This window comes from Etheostoma cragini, unplaced genomic scaffold (genome assembly GCF_013103735.1).
Source record: "Etheostoma cragini isolate CJK2018 unplaced genomic scaffold, CSU_Ecrag_1.0 ScbMSFa_4044, whole genome shotgun sequence".
In the NCBI taxonomy this organism is placed as follows: Eukaryota; Metazoa; Chordata; class Actinopteri; order Perciformes; family Percidae; genus Etheostoma; species Etheostoma cragini.
Genome location: NW_023268375.1, coordinates 234 through 1,591, shown reverse-complemented (window position 1 = coordinate 1,591; position 1,358 = coordinate 234). Strand labels below are relative to the sequence as shown.

General features: G+C 52.7%; 1 protein-coding gene across 2 annotated transcripts; it reads left to right on the top strand.

Annotated features, from left to right (window-relative positions):
* Positions 1 to 6: 6 nt before the first annotated feature.
* Positions 7 to 1,150, top strand: kpnb1 (karyopherin (importin) beta 1). 2 transcript variants are annotated; one of them, XM_034866131.1, is made up of 3 exons: positions 7 to 128; positions 228 to 329; positions 830 to 1,150. In XM_034866131.1, the coding sequence occupies exons 1-3, from the start codon at positions 33 to 35 to the stop codon at positions 1,133 to 1,135; spliced, it is 504 nt and encodes a 167-aa protein (XP_034722022.1). In that variant the 5' UTR covers positions 7 to 32; the 3' UTR covers positions 1,136 to 1,150. The 2 variants fall into 2 exon arrangements, with proteins under 2 accessions (XP_034722022.1, XP_034722021.1); XM_034866130.1 differs by having other exon boundaries at positions 13 to 134.
* Positions 1,151 to 1,358: the final 208 nt, after the last annotated feature.

Sequence of the window (1,358 nt, the reverse complement as noted above, 5' to 3'; positions counted from 1 at the left end):
CCCCCCCCGCCCCCCAGATCACCATCGAGGCGATGAAGAGTGACATAGACGAGGTGGCGCTGCAGGGCATCGAGTTCTGGTCCAACGTGTGTGACGAGGAGATGGACCTGGCCATCGAGGCCTCCGAGGTCTGCGTAAGCAGCTTTCTTTCTCACGCTGTCAATTAACCTCCACTTTGTTAAGCCCCGCCCCTTTGACTGTGGTCCGTCGCTCTCGTCCAATGGCAGGCCTCGGAGCAGGGACGCCCCCCAGAGCACACCAGCAAGTTCTACGCTAAAGGTGCCCTGCAGTACCTGGTCCCCATCCTGACGCAGACCCTCACCAAACAGGTAGGACACGGATCAGGGTCCCCCAAGGGATCAGGGTTTATCGGTTCCAGCTTTACAAATGTTTTAGACATATATGGTGATAACTGTCCAGAGTAGACCCCACAGACTTTAAAACTGACCCCAGAGAGACCCAAACTGACCCCAGAGAGACCCAAACTGACCCCAGAGAGACCCAAACTGACCCCAGAGAGACCCAAACTGACCCCAGAGAGACCCAAACTGACCCCAGAGAGACCCAAACTGACCCCAGAGAGACCCAAACTGACCCCAGAGAGACCAAAGTGACCCCACAGACACACCAATAGACCCCAGAGAGACCCAAACTGACCCCAGAGAGACCAAAGTGACCCCACAGACACACCAATAGACCCCAGAGAGACCCAAACTGACCCCAGAGAGACCCAAACTGACCCCACAGACACACCAATAGACCCCACAGACTTTAAAACGGACCCCAGAGAGACCCAAAGTGACCTGACCCAACTGCGATTGTGTTTTAGGACGAGAACGACGACGACGACGACTGGAACCCGTGCAAGGCGGCGGGCGTGTGTCTGATGCTGCTGGCCACCTGCTGCGAGGACGACGTGGTCCCTCACGTCCTGCCCTTCATCAAAGAGCACATCAAACACCCCGACTGGCGCTACAGGGACGCCTCCGTCATGGCCTTCGGATCCATCCTGGAAGGACCCGAGCTCAACCAACTCAAACCCCTCGTCATACAGGTACCCCCCCCACGTAGAGGGCAACAACTGCTCTTATTTCTGTGTTTTTGTACCATATATATTACACAGATATCTGGGTAATATTTCCCAGATCTTTATTTTTTGCAGTTTTTAAAGTTCTTTTACCAATTGTTTTTTTTCTCAAAATGCTTTTAAAAATGACCAAACCCCCCAAATGTGATGCGAGTAGTGAGCTGATGATTATTGTAGCGTGAGAGCAGCGCTGTTGGAACCGTCCTCGTTACTTTCTGGATCATTAGTTTGAAAGAAACCTACGTTACTTTTTGGAAAGATTAGACCTGAA

Excerpts from the sequence above, each read along its gene's own strand:
- kpnb1 (XM_034866130.1), top strand. The coding sequence starts at position 33 with ATGAAGAGTGACATAGACGAGGTGGCGCTGCAGGGCATCGAGTTCTGG. Across the intron at positions 135-227 it reads TCGAGGCCTCCGAGGTCTGC|GCCTCGGAGCAGGGACGCCC; the intron begins GTAAGCAGCTTT and ends GTCCAATGGCAG. Across the intron at positions 330-829 it reads CGCAGACCCTCACCAAACAG|GACGAGAACGACGACGACGA; the intron begins GTAGGACACGGA and ends ATTGTGTTTTAG.